The 16,038-nt window shown below is 38.3% G+C and overlaps 1 protein-coding gene across 2 annotated transcripts in view; it reads right to left on the bottom strand.

The window, feature by feature from the left end:
- Positions 1-13,614, bottom strand: part of CPED1 (cadherin like and PC-esterase domain containing 1) — a 267,036-nt gene extending 253,422 nt beyond the window's left edge. For both annotated transcript variants that reach the window (XM_012757301.3, XM_012757302.3), the window contains exon 1: positions 12,515-13,614. In XM_012757301.3, coding sequence (XP_012612755.2) covers positions 12,515-12,763 — 249 coding nt within the window. In that variant the 5' untranslated portion in view covers positions 12,764-13,614. The remainder of the gene's footprint in view (positions 1-12,514) is intronic.
- Between the last annotated feature and the right edge of the window lie 2,424 nt (positions 13,615-16,038).

Raw genomic sequence — 16,038 nt, 5'->3', positions numbered from 1 at the left:
AGGCATATTCCCATTTATATCACAGAAAAGATGCTTCCTTTTAAGAGGTCATTATCTTATATGAAAAATAGGAGACAATTCTAGCATCTTGAAGTTTATATGTCTGACAAAATATATTTCTACAAATACAGTAAAAAGCAGACATGGTATTACTTTTACCACTGATTGTTTTTTTAAAGGAAACTTAGTAAACTTACCCCTTCCTCTATGCCCCCCACCCCACACAAAATCTAACTCTATCCCAAATCTACTTGCTTTTAAAATAGCTTATGTAGCTATAAAAAACTTAGATAAGTAGGTTTAGCTTGTGTGCAGTAGGAAGTTTCAGATAGGTTATTAATGTTTTCATTGTTTATTTGGGGGATAAAAAATAGTTCTTTAAGATAATAACAGAGAGAGGAATGAGAAGAAACATTTGAAATCACTACTGCCCTCTGGGTGTGTCCAGTAGGGAAGGTTTACTGCTCAATATGAAAGCCAACTTTCTGGCTGATGCTTTGCTAAGGTCAGGCAGTTCCTTCATTGCCACAGAAAAGTCAATTTCCTGTTCCATTTTTTCCTGAAGCATTTGTGCACTTTGGCTAAATTAATGCTAGATTTTCCACTAGGGAAGAACTAGGCTTAGGGCTGAAGCTATTGAAATGCTATTATACTTCCTATTGCTTGTTAAAGAAACAGTGAAACGTCAAGAGGAAACTCAATTGTGATAGTACAATTTTGGACTTCTAGTGGCATTTTGAAACATACCTTTATAACTTGGCATTTGTATAGCACATTGACCTATAATTTTTTTAATGAAAAAAAGGAGGGTTTCCAGTAATCACATTTATGTTACGTATATGCAATCTTTTCCCAAGAGGCACCAAATACAATGAGAATATTTTCATGATATTATTCTTTGGTATATGACTGTATACATTCCTCTGTATTTTATAACCTCAATGTTTCTCAAAGCACTCTCAGCCACATAATTTGATTGCATAACACCTCTGTGACAGGTGTTTCCATCCCTAGGCAACAGACTAGGAAAATCAAACTCAAGAAATCACTTGGCCATGGTCACTCAACTCTTCATCATTGAAATTGGGACTCCCCACCTCAGTCCAAGGCATTTTCCCTTTCTCCTGGAAAAGGTGAGTGGGTCACAGCAGGATCTGTTTCAGACACATGTACCTTTAACAGGCTGCTCTGGTGATCTCCAGAAGTCTGTACCACCACCCCCCAACATCACCCGTTTTTTCCTATGTCAAAACAAATAAGAAATATCTAGACCTAGAAGCAATATTACTGTTTAAGTAAATTCTATTTTCTTCTTGTAGATATTCACTACCATCAAGCTTTTTCCTCTACCTGACTCTCACATCCTGGATTGGCCACTTTATCCCAGATCCCTTTCTCAGCCATACTCAAAATATGCTTAGGGCAGCAGATACCAGCTTCAATTTGTCAAGATCATCTGTGAAGTATGTTGTAAGAAATTGGATATGAAAAGAAATAAAAAATCAAAATCTGTGAATAATTTACATTTTTAAATCAGGGAAGATGTGTTGCATTCCCACTCTTGGTAGGTAAAGTCACTTTCCTGAGCAGGAAGGAAGGATTATATCATTACAACTCTGGAAATCCTGTGGAATGTGCTTGCATTTGACTATTTGTGGAGGTGTCAAAGGGGAAAGTGACTGAGGCTGGCTACCATAGGACAAGCAGCTTTAAACATTTGCCTGAGCAAAATGTAATCAAGAAAACATACAGGGTGAGGATCAAAAATATGCATTATATATGCATTCTTGAAACAAATGTAATACAACTTATATAGAATGCTTGTTTTGATGTCAGAACTTAAATCTAGCTTTTCAGGGGCAGCAAGGCCATAAGCATTTATGGAACATTGACTCTGACCAACCACCATGCTTGATGTTTTCAAACACATGATTTTATTCAGTTCTTACAAATAGGGCTTTCACTTTTCCAATAAAAGGTTTAAAAATTTAGCTAAAATTTGTCTATGGTCCTATAGCTAGGATACAGATGGAATTTGGACTAGTATGTTTCACAACATACCCATAATCTCTTGGGCTTCTTAGTCAATATACTTAATAGGGTTGAGATTAAAAGTTTTGCTGGAGATAGTTGGGTCTGTTCTCATCAGTAATATACAGAGTTACAGAGCTCTGTAACTTGATAAGAGAGGGAACTCTTATCAAGTTGCTCTGATTGGACTACACTGTAAGCAAAGTAAGCAAAGTGGTGGAGATTTCTACCAATAGCTCCCAGCTAAAGATTAATGGTACCAAAGGTAGTTATATTTCAAGGCACATGATCAGGCCCAATCTGCACTGCCAAATCCATGTGCTCTTCTTAATAATTATTTTGGTTCATCTATTATTTTGAATCATAAGCACTTCTAGCCTCCATTAGTGAATTTAATTGGAAAGTTGAATACAATTTTTTATGATCCTTATACATAGCAGACTCAATTATCTTTTATTGTTATATTCTTTTTTTTAACCCTGTACATGATAAGTCAAAATGCTTAGTTTTACACTTTTAACAAGCCTCCAAAAATTGACAAAGTACTATTTACCTTGCTGATTTTCAACACTGGTATAGTTTCTGTCACACAACATAAATCCTATTTTAGAATATGAGTTCATTCTCTTAGTGAGAATGGCTCCCTTGAAAAAAAATCCAAAGGAAGCCAAGGGGAAAATGAAACCAAAATATTCCTTTCATCCCAAAGGCCACAGACTCAAAGTTGGTAATAGGATGCACTTTTTATAATGTCAGTATATCTAGTGGTTCCCATTTTAGAGAATTTATCTTACATGAGTTTCCCATTCCATTAATACAAGAAACATAATTGTTTAGAGGGAGAAAGAAGCACAATTTCCTACCACCATCTTGAAAAAACAAGAGGGAATGACACATAAAATGATTAATTCCTTGATACATAGGAAATTTATCATAACTTATTTAAATATGAGCTTCATCAAGACTTCATTAAAATTTATCTAATGTAAGCAAGTTTGAATTTGTTTAAAATTCTCTCAGTATGAGCAATTTTTCACCCATATGCATATTTCATTATAAAAATTTTACACAGCACTCTAATCAACTATCTCATAGAAATTCACAGGCATTAAAGGCTCATCAGGCAGCCCTACTAATTCCACAAAAGTCGTATACCTCTTAGTATGCTGACAACATCACTAGAAAGCCTTCTATACATAGACTCCCGTGTTTAAATTCCATCAGCATGATTTTTAAATCTATATCTTCCAATACAGTTACAATATAGAAATGTGTAAAAGGAAAAGCTCAATTTTTATTGGAATCAATCTGTTAAAAATGGAAACTCCTTAGTAGAAAGTGAGGTTAGATGATGGTAATAGTAAGAGGAGATGTAATTAGAAAGGCACATTGGTTGGTAAAGGATATTCTTTTTTTAAATACTCTAAGATTTGATACTTGAGAATATTTATAGGATGAGGATCCTAGCACTCTGGGAGGCCAAGGCGGGTGGATTACTCGAGGTCAGGAGTTCGAAACCAGCCTGAGCAAGAGCAAGACCCTGTCTCTACTATAAATAAAAAGAAATTAATTGGCCAACTAACATATATAGAAAAAATTAGCCAGGCATGGTGGCCCATGCCTGTAGTCCCAGCTACTCAGGAGGCTGAGGCAGCAGGGTTGTTTGAGCTCAGGAGTTTGAGGTTGCTGTGAGCTAGGCTGATCCCACGCCACTCACTCTAGCCTGGGTAACAAAGCGAGACTCTGTCTCAAAAAAAAAAAAAAAAAAAATGAGGATCCCAATGAGACAAAGGAGCTGAAGATATCAGGAGAGATAGGTGATAACTGACGAAGCAAATTTAATGTAGCAAAATAACATGATGTTTATCATAAGACAGAAGTCCAAGAAATAGTACAGAAGGGAGTTCAAGGAATACTTGTGCAAGAGGAAGAAGTGGAGGACCTTTGAGGTTAGTGAAGAGAAAAAAAGGAGGGAAGAGAAGAGGTTTCTCTCATGTCTTGGCCCCTTCTGCAGAGTTGGCAAATTCAAATTCATCATTCGTTTATTTATTCATTCATTGACTAGATATTTATTCAGTGCTCACTATGTGTGACATACCGTTTTTGTCACTGGGGATGTAGCAGTAGACAAAATCAAATCTTGTCTTTGATCTTAAGGTGCTCACATTTAAGAGAGAGAGAAAGAGAGAATAATCAAATGAATAGGTACATATTTATTCAGGGTCCAAAATCTTAACCTCTTTCCTCCATTCTCCACTCAACTCACCTCTCCACATCCCCAGCTATAAACATACCATTAATCTCAACATCTCAGATTTAAAAAAAAAAAAAAAAGATTCAGCAGAACTGAGGGTTTGCCTACAGATAATCAGGCCTGACTTTGAGTGACATATCAGCCTCCTTAAATTTTATTTTGATTCTAAAGACTCATATTACTGTGAAAGGGCAACAGTTTAGAGGCTGGGTGACAGGGAGAAAAAGTCAACAAGGCTTTCACCTCAGACATTCCTAACCCAAGGACTTATGTTCATTGCAGCTATTATTTATTGCTCATCTACTTTGTGAAGGCCAAATGTTAGGGTCTACAGGGACTAGAGAGATGAGCAAATCCTCAAGGAAATTAATTATTCTGATAGTTAATATTTGTTGAGTACTTTCTATTTGCCAGACACTCTAAGTGCTTTGCATGATTTATCTTTTTAAGCCTCATGTCAGTCTTGGGAGGTTGGTGTTAATGATACCCATTTTTAGGTAAGGAAACTAAATCCTAGAGAGGTTCAAAAACGTGCTCAAGGTAGCAAGTTAACAAAGGGTATTCATCTGAGTCCAGAGCTCATGTGCTTAACTGTTTTGCCTCTCCAGGTTTATTAGTTTCCTAGAGCTGCTGTAACAAAGTATTACAAACTGGGTGGTTTAAAACAGCAGAAATTTGCTAGCCATATGAAATCAAGGTGTCAGTAGTGTCATGCTCCCTCTGAAACCTGTAATGGAATCCTATAATGGAATTACAGGAATGGAATGGAATCCTTCTTTACCTCTTCCTAGTTTCTAGTAGTTTACTAGCAATCTTTGGTGTTCTTTGGTGTGCAGCTGCAAAACTCCAATTTTTGCCTTTGTCATAACATGGCATTTTCTGTGTCTGTCTCTCTGTCTTCATATGCTGTCATTTTATAAGAACACCAGTCCTATTGGATTAGGGGCCCACCCTACTTCAAGGTGACCTCATCCTAACTAATTATATCTATGATAACCCTATTTCCAAATAAGGTCACATTCTGAAGCACTAAGGTTTAGGACTTCAACATACCTTTTCTGCGGGGACACAATTCAACCCCTCGTAGCAATGAATAGAGATACTATATGGAGATAGTTAGAAAGAACACATGGTTCTCAGTCCAATCCTGCCCTCACTATCAACCAGATATGTTACTCTGAGAGAGCACTTTCCTCCTGTGAACTTCATTTTCCTCACTTACAAAAGAAATATGTTGAACCTAATCTCTAATTTATTTCCAGTTCTGACATTCTGATGTTCCTTCATTTCTAAATAATAGTAATGAAAAGTCAGTTTTATTAGGGATGTTTGTACACATACCTACTTGCGAAGATGAGGGCTGCCACGATGGAAGAGGTAAAATTTCACAGAATACTTTAAGAATTTCCAGAATACTTTAAGTATTTCCAGAATACTTTAAGAATGTCTGTGAAGATTTCTAGAAGTGTTGAGAAGGAGGAGACTCCCTGGAGGAGACTCCAGGCAGAGGTAGAAATGTTACAGTTTGGAGAACAGGGTGTTTGGCTAGATTATGGATTATATATTGAGGCAGAGTGGGAGAAAAAGCAGGAAAGATATGTTGGAATATGCCAGGGTTGGGGTGGTTTCTACTCAATTTAATGGCTGCAACATTATAACTACTGAAGGCATTGCAGTGGCGGTATTATCGGAGTTGTGCATATATAGTATAGAACGTGCAGGCAGATGGAAGGGCAATTAGTTAGACCTCTGACAAGCCTAGGTTAGTGGCAGTGAGGACACAGCATTGAGAATGTGGAGGCAGACTCTAAGGTTTTAGAATCTGATGAACTCTTACCTGGATTCATTTGAGGAACTAGGGAAAATCTCACTTTGCACCAGCCATAAAGGCTTGTGCCAAGGTGATATTTATAGAAATTACTCAGTATAATAAAGGGCTAAATGTGCATCATGGTCCCAGAGAGAAATGAGAAATTAAAAGAAGCCCCATGTCTACAGGTAGTACACAAACCACAAAGAAGAAATCTAAGTGTGGGCAGAGGCCAAGGAGTACAGACTGGGAAGCAACATACAAGTTGGTTGAGACATGGTTCTGAATAAGGGCTGCAAAGAAGGCAAAAGTGCTGTGGCTGTTACATGACAATGTAAATATGGTTAAAACAACTGAATTCTATACTTAAAAATGGTTAGGAGGGTAAATTTAATAATATGTTTTTTTATCACTATTAAATTTGTTTAAAGGATAATAATTTTTAAAAAAAGAAGAAAGGAAAAAACCTGAAATAGGCTGTGGCCTTTCTAATTTGGAGCTGGCCATGTGGGTAAATGGCAGGGCTCAGATTTGGTAAGCAGCCAGGTGAGGTGGATTTGGTGAGGGGCAAGGTGTGGGGAAGAAGCAAGGCATATAAAGATAACCCTAAAAAAACCTATGCATCCAGGTAAATGGTGATGGGGTGTCAGGTTCTATTCATGGAAATACAGAGGTTAAGAAGAGTCATTGATTTGGGCATGAAATTTGTTAAAGGAAAATTATTTGAATGTTTATAGTTTTTTGCAACATTTTACAAAAGATAACAGGAAATGGGAGATACAGATGATGAGTGATCAGTCCAAGTCTGAAAATTAACAATAGGCAAAGTTGATACATTCATCAAGAAAAGCATAAAATACAACAACTAAAAGTCAAAGGAGCTAAGCTTGGGAATGTCTACCTTTATCATCAGAAAGAAAAAAATAAACCCTGAGAGGAGATCACACTTTTTTCAGAAAGGTCAGAGAGATGCTTCAGAGAAGAAGGATGTAGATTGAAAATTGATCATTAAATTTAGTAATCAGGTGGTCACTAAGAGAGACGTTTCAGTAGAAAAGACCAAATGCAAAGGATAAGGAATGGCTAGGGATGCATGCAAAGCGAGCCAGCTACAGTTTCTCTGAAGGGAAGTAGAGCGAGAGGGAGCACATTACGTTAGGTAGATTGCCAAGTACAAAGAAAGCTTATTGTTTTATCAGTTCTAAACATGTTTGCTGGCAGAAGGACTGGTTTAATTGAAAGGTTTTAAACTGGCAATATTATAAGAAATAGAGGGTAACTGTGCAGCCAGTTCTGGAAAACATTGAAATGGGGGTGTTCAAGAACACAAGAGGAAAGTAAGTCTTGGCAAAAAGGCATTTCCAAACAGCTTCCCAACTGGTCTCCCTGCCTTCAATTCTATTCCACACCAATCCATCCTGCAGTATATGTTGTGGAATGTTCTCTCTAATACATAAATCTATTCATGTCAATCTTTGCTTAATATTCTTCAGGGATTCTGTTGCTTTCAGAATAGAATCCAGACTCCTTATCACATTCACATTTCCAACATCCAGACCCTGTTGAACTTTCTCCCTTTCTACCTTTTTATCTTTCTACTTGTGTGTATTTGCCTTCCTGCTTCGTTCAACACCACACACACACACACACACACACACACACACACACACTGCATAACAAATATTTTAAATTCTTCAAATGTATCAGGCCATTTACTTTCTTCTTTGCATCTGCATGTTTTTCTGCTTGTAATACTTTTTTGTTTCTTTACTTCCTCTAGTTCCTTCTCACCTCTCAAAAAGTAAGTCTTGTAATGATCAGTTTCCCAGCCCTGTGTTGCCTGTCTCATCGTGTCTTTTATTTATGTTATCACCGGTATCTCATAAAGAGCCTGGCACATACAAATTGCTCGATAAATGTTTACTAAATGAATGACCAAATGAAAGAATGAATAAATGAAAGGGATGAGGAAGGTAAAGATGAAGTGAGGGCTTGTTTTGTTTTGTTTCAGTTAAAGAAGAGGATTCTCAGTGAGCTAATTTTTTAAAAATTTTATTGAGAGAAAGCAAGGCCATTTCCCAAGAGTAAGAGCACATTTAGACATTTTTGGAGGATTTTTAGAAAGCAAGGTTATCACAACTACTGTATCAATTGTTACTAGATCACTTTGTCTCATCTACCCCTCTAGTGGGTATTACTGGCAATTTTGTGGTCATCAAACTGTGGACAGTGCTTTCACCGTCTCTGCCACCACAGACCTGGGAGCTCCTGCTCACAGTACTGATTGCAAAGGAGGGACCCCCTTATCTTTGCACTGGCAGGACCACACCCACCCAGGCCCTCGCTTCCCCAGTGGCTGCCCTGACAATCCAGGTTACACAATGTATAAGTAGCATGAGATAGACTCCAACAAATAAAAGGCAGAAGAAGAGATGAGGAGAAATTGCTTGCTCTTTCTGCACCTTTCCACCTATACCTGTTCCAAGATGCAGTAGGTTAAAGAAAGCCCCTCTGGATATGACTCCCAATAATGCAGACACTTGTGTTTTTTCTCCCTCTTTCTCCTTTTCCTTCCCTACTTTTGTGTCTCTGGGATTGCATTTTCCAATAAAGTGTTAGCATGTGTGTATTTGCCTCAGGTTCTGTTTCTAGAAAACGTGGGCTAAACAAGCAATTTTTAAGAAATTTTCCAATGTTAAATATATTACTATTAGAAACACAAACAAAATTAATTAGAGCATTTTTAATGAAAACAGTCACTCATTTGCACTGGGCTGTGTTGGGATCCCAGAAAGAGCAGAAGTTGTATAGAATAGTTACTGAAGGAGAAGGGAGAGTCAAGAAGACATGGAAAATGAACAGTCAAGCAATAGTCAGAAAAAATAGTAGCTCTCATTGTGGGGCCTTCAACAGGAGATAATCAGAAACACATGGCTATGGTGAGTATAAATGTAATCCCCAAATGGAAAAGTTTCCATTAAAAGAGCATATACTACAGAGATTTTCTTCCATTCGATCTGTGTATAATTTAATGTGCTTCCAGTGTTATGAAATGTTAAATTGTTAGATTCCATGAGAATAGACAAATCTACTAAGTGACCTACTTCAGTAAAGACAACACAACTATGTTTATATATTAAATAGAAATAATTTTAAGACTCAGCATATTATCAGACAATATTCAAACAACTAATGTTGGGAGAAAACCCAGAAGAAATGACAAAAGTACATCTGCTTAGCAAGGCCCTTTGGAATGTTCAAATGGAAAAAAGAATTAAAATTTGGCAAGAAAGAAGGAGAGTACTTCCTCACTATGGAAAGTTGGCATATACTATACCATGATCTCAATCCATATTGAAAACAGCTTTAGACATTGAAACGGATCCCGATTGTAAAGGTGTATAGGGCAAAGTTACCCACCTTCAAATATTTGCTACTACAGAACCCTGTTACAAGGCTGACAAAGTATAAAGGACCTTCTCACAGAAACAACTGCAACAACAACAACAACAAAAACTGGAAGTACTTAATGCTTATTCATCAATGAACAAAAACTCTGATCCAAGAAATATTCTGTGGGTATATTTTGGTTTCTGAATGTTTATCCCTGCAGACACTACAAAATTCATTGAAACACTTGTTTTAATATCCTCAGTTGAAGTCTTAAATTAAGATTTTTTTTCATTTTAGGTTTATAAATCTCGATCCAATTTACACATCCTGAAGGGACAGTTAGTTTAACATGTAAACATACTGGTTGTTAAGCATTTTTAGTGGTTTTTAGCATGTTCTTAGTTGTGAATAGCTGACAGAAATCAATGATTTTTTACTCTAGCGATCTGTACATATGCATACATAAAATATTCTGCATAAAATTTCTGGAGTTTATAAACATTTTCTACATTCAGATACATTCTAGAATCCACGAGCCACAGGATTCATGTCTTAACTAAAAAACGCTTAACTCAAAGATGAAAGGATTCAATTAAAAAAAAGCCCTAGTAATACAAATATTTTGTTTTTTCAATAAAAGCAATAACAAAATCCAAAATTTATAGGTAGAAACAATGCTACTTCTATAAAATGCCTGACAGCTAATTCTAGGTCTTTAGGAAAACCTATATATAATAGCATCTCCTCAGTTATTTTTTAAATGAACTTCATACGTAGTTTTGTGGAGAATGATCTATGTAGTGATCCCAAAGACATTTCTTTCTTCATTTTAGCTATCTGAAATGACTATCTAATCATTTAAAACTAGATTATTATTTGATTTCTTTTAGAACATATATTACAAGTAGAATGAATTTGTATCTGGTTTAACTAACAATGTATATGATTCTTTCTAGATTTCTTCATATCTCAAATAAAAATTGGCTCTAAACCAAAGGCTGACACAGATTAAAAATGGAGGTGCAGAGCTAATGTTTGGAAATTCAGTTTTCATATCCACTGGGATACTGAACTATAATTGTGAATTTAAAATCTTGTGTATGATTAAAATATAAAAGACTGTGAATCATTTGGAAACCCAAATCATCATGTGTTTGGCACTTTGGTGAAGAAAATTCTAGAGTGAATGTTTTATACCAGCAGCCAATAAGTTTCAGATGGCTTGCAAGTTAGCAGGAGAACTAACTTCCATTTAAAGTTGAAATGGAATTTTCTGTGACAGTCCACAAATAGCAGTTAACATATGCCTAAATTACAAAAAAAGCAGGAATCACAGAGTCAAGGAAAGGAGTAAAAAGGGCTGCAAGTTAGTGAATGAAACCTTTTTATCCAAAATTCTTAGCAAAAATTGTAGTCACCTAAGAGTAAAACTATCTCAACTATTTTTGAATAAATTTTATTTATCAATATTAGAAACTAAGAAGTGACTTTCAAAGTAAGTCATAGCTTACATCTATCATAAATTTGATGTCTTCATAAGAAAAATGGAAATAAAAGTTAATGTTAGTATAAATGAACAAAAAATACACATTTTTCAATTATTTTATAGCATGTAAAAATTGATTCACACTTTAAGTTTCATCTAAAAGTGCTTCTAATTATATTATCTGCTATTCTTTGCTGTAAGATATTTTTTGGTCAAGATGTTCCTTAACATTATGGATAATGAATGAAGTCACTCGCTTAAAAGCTTCCAAATTTTCTTCATTTTAATCTAAAATTATTTTGTATTTCAATAAGTTCTTATAGTTGTGGTTTCACAAATTATTATGAGAGCTTTGAATTCACTTTGACTTAGAGCATCAGTCCTGCAACAGGAACCAAGCGGCTTGATAACTATTCCTCTGGGGCTGCATCTTGTCCTAATGCTAACCATGTGGCCTGTCTGAACAACTTTGAGTGTCAGTCACCTTATCTGTAAAATGATGACAATGATACCCACTGTACCTATCTCACAGGGTCTAGGCCTCAAATTAAATAAATAAAAGACTTTTTTAAAACAAGTGGCGCTGGAGGTGTTGTTAATAATGGTAGCAGTAGTGCTGGTACTCAAGAGGAAATTCTGCTTCAAACAATAACCAGGATCATTAGATGTACCTAGCTCTATTGTAGATATAGAGTACTACTTATAAATTCCTAAATTATCTTGCTATGATACTACTCGCTGTAGCATAAAATTCAGTAGCTTTTCCACCATGATTTTTTGTGTGTAGTTTTCTTTTTCTTTTTTACACTGGACTGTAGTTTTACTGATAGACATGAACAGAGCGGGTATATTAAAACAGAAATTCTGTGAGTTGTTTTGTATTTTTTTTCAACACTTGACAAGTAAGATTCGTGGTTTACCAGAATAGTATAAATATAAAATAATCTCTATTTCCCTAACTCTATAACCAATAAAATGTAGTATGTCAATTGTTCTGAAGAAACTTATGCTTTTCTTTTAAATGCTTTAGAAATACATATATTGCTTCAGAAATGTGTTCACCAATTAAGAATTGATTTAGCTAATTATAAAATGGAATTTTGGAATACCTTTTAGTCTGTAATGGTCTGGATACTCCTACAGACCACCTTGAGGAAAGAGACACTCAGAGTTTATCAAACTTTTGAAACTTTGATTTATGCTTCTGACTTGTAAATCTTCAAATCTCTTAGAATCCTAACACTTTAGAAAGAATTTGCATCATTCCCCCTTCCTCTAAATCGTCTATTTCATTCTGCTGAAATGAAGTGAAATTCTAAGAGCGAAAATACTGCCCAGAAATTTCTGGAAGTAAATATAAGAAGTTGAAGCTTATGTAATGTGTTTCCCTGTCATCAGGTCACTCTCTAGGCTGTTTATACTCTGGATCCCTTTCAGACCTCATGGAAGTTAATTTTAGTTTTGCAGAAAGGACAGAGAGGCAAGATTGCTGCCTTGGCAGAAACTGTCTCCGTTAAGCTTATGACAGGGAGAGTCTTACCTTTCTGATTTCCTGTGCATCACCAGAGAGAAGGAAGCACTGTTTGTCCTGCGAGAATTCTGTCTTGCATCTGCTGGCCTGGGTTTCAGTGGACGTGCGTGGGGCAGCGCCAGGGACAGCGGCTGCGAGCTTCCTTGTCCCCCGGAGGGTGAGGGACTGGTAGAAGAGACAGATTGCCACAGCCAAGCCCACCAAGAAGGGTCGGGGGCAAAACCGCCGACGACAAGGGAGCACTGGGCGACAGACCATGACCAGTTCAGCTTCACTTGGCCCCTGTCCACTTTGCGGGAAAAGTCATAGCAGCTATTTTTTGTCAGCATGAAAAAACACAAATCTGTCCTCTTTTTCCACAACTCCAATCAAGTTTGCTCCATCTCTGCTTACGAACTTTCCGAAGGGTCATGCCAAAGAATCACAGGTCCCAGAAGTCTGAGGTGGTTAATGAGAGCCCTTCCATGGATGACAGTAAAAAGTAGCTGACCAGGGTTAAAAAAAAAAAGACATCAAAATAATAATAGCCGTAACAAATAACCTGAGTGTTGCTGCCAAACCGTTGCTTCCGGCAATGCCTTATTTTCACAACATCCTTCAACTCACAGCAAAGGAGCCCGACTCTGCCTCAGCTTCACAGGAAGAGAGAAAACAACACCAAAGTAAATCTGGAGTCTGAAAACAGCCTCGAAGAACGCAGTAGGTTAAAACCCAAAGTGCCTGTTGCACAGCTGGGCGCAGGCCAGGTTGCCTTAGCAGTTCCTCATTTTTCCTCCGGGTTTTAAAGCAGTCCTGCTTTCAGCCTTTTGTGAGCTGCCCTTCATTCAGCTTTACATTCCCACTTTCCTGTAGGCATTCACGGCTTTTATCATAAAAAGGGAATAAGCTGCTTGGATGGACATGGTGACTGTCAGGGTTCTGCTTGCATTTGTTTCACTCCGTTTCAAGTTCAAAGTTCTGTGTACTTACTCAGTTTTCATCCTTTTAGTCAGAAAAGAAAAAAAAAAAGTTTCCATGATCCACTAATGGATTGCTGATCAAAACCACTCGGAAGGAAACACCCAGTCGGATGACTCCAATTCATCTCTCTCTCTCTCTCTCTCTCTCTCTCTCTCTCTCTCTCACACACACACACACACACACACACACACACACACACACGCGCACGCGCGCGCGCACACACACACGCACCGACCCACACGCGCCCCGGCTGCGCGCCCGGCGGAGCTGCCACCCGGGCGGCCGAGCGGGGCGGGGCTAAGGCGCGGGCTGGTCCGGCCCTGAGGGGGCAGCCGGAGCCGCTATGGGCGGGAAGCGGGGGGCTTCCCCAGATGGCACACAGCACCCAGCACCCAGCATTACCCCGCTGAAATGAGGCTGCCTACCCAGAGCTGCAGAATTTAGAAACATGTTCGATCCTCTATGAATTGTTTTTTTGTTTGTTTGGTTGGTTTTTTTTCCTGACACAGAAGTTGAAAAACAAATAGCCCTTAGTCAACTGATGACAAAGGTCGGGGGTGAGAGGAAGACCAGCCAAGTCCATGAGTGAATGGGGAGGCTCTTCACTCGAGGGAATTGTGGTTACTCTTCTGAGGAGAAGAGGGTCACCCGCCGAGCACTGTCTGGACCTCAGACAGCAAGCGCCAGAGTAACTCAGCGTCGTCCCACGTCTCTGTGCTCTGGTACCGAACTCGCATCACAATCGTCACTACTCCTTTCCTGGGGTACGAGCTGGGTCTTTCAGTGGCTGATTGCCTGACGTTTTGCTCCTAAAATGAGTTGGCTGTGGCATGTCATGGGAGTAACGTTTGCCCCAGCTCGGTCTGACTCTGCACAGACCGTCACGAGGGCACCGCCAGCAGCGCAGTCCTCGGGCTGCCTCAGCTCGGGGAAAACGCCGAGGAGAGAGGAGATCTGGTGCACGTTGCTCCCTCTCCCAGCCCTTGCTTCGCAAGCTCTGCACACCCAGGACTGGCTTAGGTTCGTAGCAGGCATTGTTTAAAGGCTGTGGACTTGAACAGGTTTTCGAACCTGTTTCTTACCCAAGCTCGCTCTCGAGGGCTGAGGTTCTCAGTGAGGCCGCATCTCAGAGCAAGCCCATCCCATAGGCACGCTGCCGGCAGCCGCTTACATTTTGTGAGACGGAGCGCCCCCTAGGGGAGGCCCGGTCACTGCGGATTCAGAGAAATGGGTTCCTCGTTTGCTAGGAACTGCTATAAACACTTTATAAAACAGATTAATTAACACATTACAGAAGAAATATTCACACTGAAGCTGGGTTTATCCCATGTCCTTGCATGTATCCCCCCCAATGGATTTAACATTATTTGATTTATAGATCCGGAGTCTTCAATACCATGACAAATGAAGGAGTAGAGAAATAAACTAACATTTGACTTTTAAAGGCCAAGAGAGTTTTAAGAGAAAATGGCTAAACAGTAGTGTTGTAGGACACATAGTTTTGGTGACTGCGATGTGAATTGAGAGATAATAGGAATTACGACAATTCTAAGCTAGAATCCAGGGTGTGACAAAGCTATTACTCAGTTATAAGGAACAGATAGGCAGTTCTAGTAAGATCTATCAAGGCAGGAAGTCTGGAAACCTGAGAGTTTGAGGTATGTGACGGGTCATTTGTATGCACCATTAAATTGTTGAGAACAGGGTACAGACGAAAGAGTAAATCAGGTGCTAAAATAAAATTCTCTTTGGGTTGGGAGAAGTGAAAGACAACAGCATGGAAAATTTTAAGAAAGATATTATATCTGGACTTCAAAGAATAGGAATCAGGAAGAAAGTGGAAAATCAGTGTTCTGGAAATAATTCTGGTGAATTGAAAAACCTAATTCCCCATTTTAACCACTGAGTCTGAGACAGTAGGAGACAGATAAAGGGATACCAGCAGGAGGGAGAAAAGGGTTAGAGTGAGAAGGTGCAAAGAAGAGGTGGAAAAGAAGATATAGCAGGAATTATCACCAAATAGACTAAGAGGATCCACAGATAACATCCAATTTTAGAGTAAACCCAATCTGGATAAGAATCATGGCACTGCCTCTTTTCAGCTCTTCTTAAACAAGTGGTTTGACTTAATTTAAGTCTAGGCTTTCCTCATTTGTGAAATAAGGATACTAATGTCTCCATTGAAATGTTGTTGGCACAACTAGATGAGAGAATGTATAGAAAGCATTCTGTGAACATTTGTCAGATAAATGTATGTTGAATGCATGTCTGCTAAGGTTTGGATCCTGAGGCTGTACTGAGTCCTCACTGAGCTTATGGTATGGTGTGGCATCAGATACATGAAAAGATAATTACCAAATATGGTCCTTTTAGAACATATAAACACCACAAGCAAACCCAAGCACTTATTAGTTCTCTTCCTTTTATCTTTGAGATAGATGTGCACTCACTCACCAGCACATGATGGTTTGAGAAGATGAGGTCGAGGGCGGCATGAAAGTAGCATGTGGAGACTACATATGGGAGGTATTTATGCCTGAGCAGTAGGTTAGACATATTTGAGTGGAATAACA

The sequence above is a fragment of the Microcebus murinus genome, chromosome 9, assembly GCF_040939455.1.
Source record: "Microcebus murinus isolate Inina chromosome 9, M.murinus_Inina_mat1.0, whole genome shotgun sequence".
Lineage (NCBI taxonomy): Eukaryota > Metazoa > Chordata > Mammalia > Primates > Cheirogaleidae > Microcebus > Microcebus murinus.
This window is presented reverse-complemented; position numbering and strand designations above follow the sequence as displayed.